We start from the raw sequence: 3,388 nt of genomic DNA, 5'->3' as shown, positions 1-3,388 counted from the left end.
GTACCACGTTGCTGATGGTTCCTTCGACAATGCGCACTCCACTGTTAACGTCTTATTCTGTTTCTGGAGCAAACCTCCGGCAGTGTGCAAACAATCCCGGGCAGATGTAAAGCACGTATACGATATGGGTGTGAGTGCGAGTGCGCCGTTCCGCGCCACACGGAGGAAGGCTGTGGATGTCTTATCAGGGGATAGGAATGGTCGTTTCGGCTGTTAAACCGTAGCTCCATTGGTGCACATTGGTGTTTTCTCGCTTGCTCGCCCACAGTGGACGAGTCCGACACACGGTGCACGGAACCGTCGATGCCGTGTTCTTCGGCACACTCAAGGACGCGACTCCGGCCCGTATTCGAAATGCTCCGGTCTGGTACGAGGATGATGCGCTACAGCAACCGTATGTGCAAACGTCACTGTCGTCGTCACCATCATCATCGTCGTTGTACGGTACGGGTCAGCACACATGCATAGCTGGCTGCATCGGTATATCCAAGGCGTACGACGCACCCGTGATCGACCGCGACAGAGCACACGATCAGATCGCCATCCGAAGACACTGCTCAGTTCGCTCCGAGCCCTTTCTGTAAACGGCACGTGGTACTGTGGCCAGCGTTGGCACTAGAACGTTTGCTTCCAACCCAATCAATCGCGCACAAGGGCGTTTAGCACTGTAATCGTGTTGGTCTGTGTTGTGTGGTGGTAGTTTCTTGTAACTTGTCTTCACTCTATGTACCGTTCTAACCGCTTCCATCTTATTCATTTCCGTTCTATCGTAGGTGAAACAAATATGTACCACGGTATCGTTTGAAACCTCGCCATTCATACCGACAACGCGACAGCAATACAGTGCAGTGCATACATTGTGAAGTTGAGACTACTCCAAAGTCGCAACGTTCTAGCTTTGTTGCTAGATTCAGACGAAAAAGGAAGGCAAAACAACGACCCAGAGCACCCAGTGGAAGAGAAAAGTCAACAAGTGTTTGGTGCGGGAAAGGCGTGCAGCGAAAGAGTTCCATCCCGTGGAGACGCAACATGCACAAAGCAACGTACAGTGTTACCTTCGTTCGCCATGGCGAAAGCGAATGGAATAAGATGAACCTTTTCTGCGGATGGCACGACGTGGGTCTCAGCGAGGAAGGTAAAACAAAAATCGCACTACCTGTGGTAGATGCTTCAACAGCACTTTCTGTTCATTGCAAACTTATTGCATTTTGATGCTGCATTTTCAAACCACCATACAATGTGGCGTACACAACGCGTCGCATTCGATTCCGTTCAATCACGTTGGACGTTCTATTTTTAGGTGAAAGCCCACGATATCAACATTGCTATGTGCTGTGACGGTTCTCGACAACGACAACAACCGGTCGAGTGTATAAGTGTTTTTTTTTGTTTTCAACGCTCAGTTATTTTGATCACCATGTTTTGGCGGTCATTATCGGACCGAAGTTCGAAAACCTGATGCCGGAAAGCTATTAGCTAGCTAGCAGCTTTATTTTCCGTGTCGTTACCATGTGCACACCGGAACAGTTGAGGGAATCGTATTGATATGTGTGTGACTGTAGATGTGTAGATCAGCAGCAAAAGATACGTCACAATTCAAGAAACAATTTGATTGAAACAGCTGTGTGTGATGCTTTTCTTTCTTACCATGTAGAATTGAAGCCAAACTGGCCAAAGGTGACACTAGCGATAGTGGAAATGGGTCCATTCGTCCACACAGGCTCACCACTCGTGGAAAGCTTATCGCGCTAGAGAGCAGCAATATGCGAGAAGCGATGCAATGAGCACAGACAACCCACGCGAAGACGCACCGATGGATGGCCTTGCAAAGATAACCGAACTAACGCACCGTTTCCGGTTCTTGCAATTGCAGGTGAATGGGACGCCCTGGAAGTGTCGGCAGCCGCACTGAAGCGAGAAAACATGTGTTACGACGTCGCGTTCACTTCCTGCCTGCGCCGCGCCAACCAAACGCTGGACATTATCCTAAAGGAGCTAAATCTGGGCGATATTCCGGTCCGGCAGCTGTGGCGCCTAAACGAACGACACTACGGTGCGCTGACCGGTTTCAACAAGCGGCAGATGGCCGATATCTACGGCGAGGAGCAGGTGCAGGTGTGGCGCCGAAGCTTCAACGTGCCGCCACCGGCCATCGAACCGACCAACCCGTATTATCACGCAATCAAGAGCAATCCCCGGTTGCGGCACATCAACGAAAAAGATTTCCCATTGACCGAGACACTCGAAACAACCATGGAGCGGGTCGTGCCGGAGTGGACCGACTCCATCATACCGGAGGTCCGCGCTGGCAAGCGTGTGCTGGTGGTGGCGCATGGTACTAGCTTACGTGGTTTGGTAAAACACATTCAAGGTAATTTCCTATAGTCTGTCTGCAGAATAATAACTCTAGACATATCTTATAAGACTTACGATGCCGGACATACGATACCGCATTATTGGAAGGAGAGTTTATAAGATTTGTAACTGAGCATATTGTTTGATTTATTTGCAATTCTGAAGAGACAACGCTTATTTGATTTTGGTGATGGTTAAAATTAAACTAATGTTCTCTTTTCGAACGTTTGTCTTTCTCTTCCTTTTTGTCTTGTTACACACATACACACAAATGCACCCACTGTTGTGAAATAATTGAAACATGATTTTTATTAACTCCGTAACGATCATCTACCATTACCATTACCATTACAATTACCTAAATGCCCTACATTTCGTATCACAATACTTATCAATCAAAGATATTTCAGACGCAGATATCATGAAGTTCAACCTGCCGAACAGTATTCCGTTCATCATCGACTTTGACGAGTCGATGAAGATGGTTGGTGGCATCCGGTTCCTGGCGAACGACGAAACGGTACTAAAGGCAATGGAGAAGGTGGCCTCAATCGGTGGAAAGTAGGAAATGATGTCGGTGTCCATTTCCAAACGCATAGCCTCTACCATTGGCTCCGATTTGTCCGGTGCTACTCTACCTCATACGTTAGCCTGATTCCCCAACAGCGAAGACCGTTGTTTTACTTCTCCCGAAAGGGTTTAATCAGAATTAAGGATTATTTCTTTTTTTTTTTAGTTTTAACGTGCTTCTATTCGTACGCTATTGGACATGTTTTGCTTTTGTGTGATTGTGTTAGGAAAAAGAAACCCCGCTAGATGTGTTATGTCGTAAGCAGAGATGCTTTACAGTACAACCGTACAGGAAGGATTTGGTACACATTAAAAGATACCAATGTTAGTAACAGTAATCTTGAACACTTTTTCATTAAACGTTGAATTGATGCATCCATTGCACATGCAATTGGGGATTATATTTTTTCACATTATTTTCGTCCGTTAGTTTTAATCGTGCGTGAAAGTGGTGGAGTATTAC

At 46.8% G+C, this 3,388-nt stretch overlaps 1 protein-coding gene across 1 annotated transcript; it reads left to right on the top strand.

Annotated features, from left to right (window-relative positions):
• The first annotated feature begins 1,029 nt into the window (after nucleotides 1–1,029).
• On the top strand, nucleotides 1,030–2,920 carry LOC128707697 (2,3-bisphosphoglycerate-dependent phosphoglycerate mutase-like). Its single transcript, XM_053802655.1, has 3 exons — nucleotides 1,030–1,135; nucleotides 1,874–2,371; nucleotides 2,757–2,920. Exons 1-3 carry the CDS (start codon nucleotides 1,030–1,032, stop codon nucleotides 2,918–2,920), a joined length of 768 nt encoding a protein of 255 aa, XP_053658630.1.
• The last annotated feature ends 468 nt before the right edge of the window (nucleotides 2,921–3,388 follow it).

This window comes from Anopheles marshallii, chromosome 2 (genome assembly GCF_943734725.1).
Source record: "Anopheles marshallii chromosome 2, idAnoMarsDA_429_01, whole genome shotgun sequence".
Lineage (NCBI taxonomy): Eukaryota > Metazoa > Arthropoda > Insecta > Diptera > Culicidae > Anopheles > Anopheles marshallii.
This window is presented reverse-complemented; position numbering and strand designations above follow the sequence as displayed.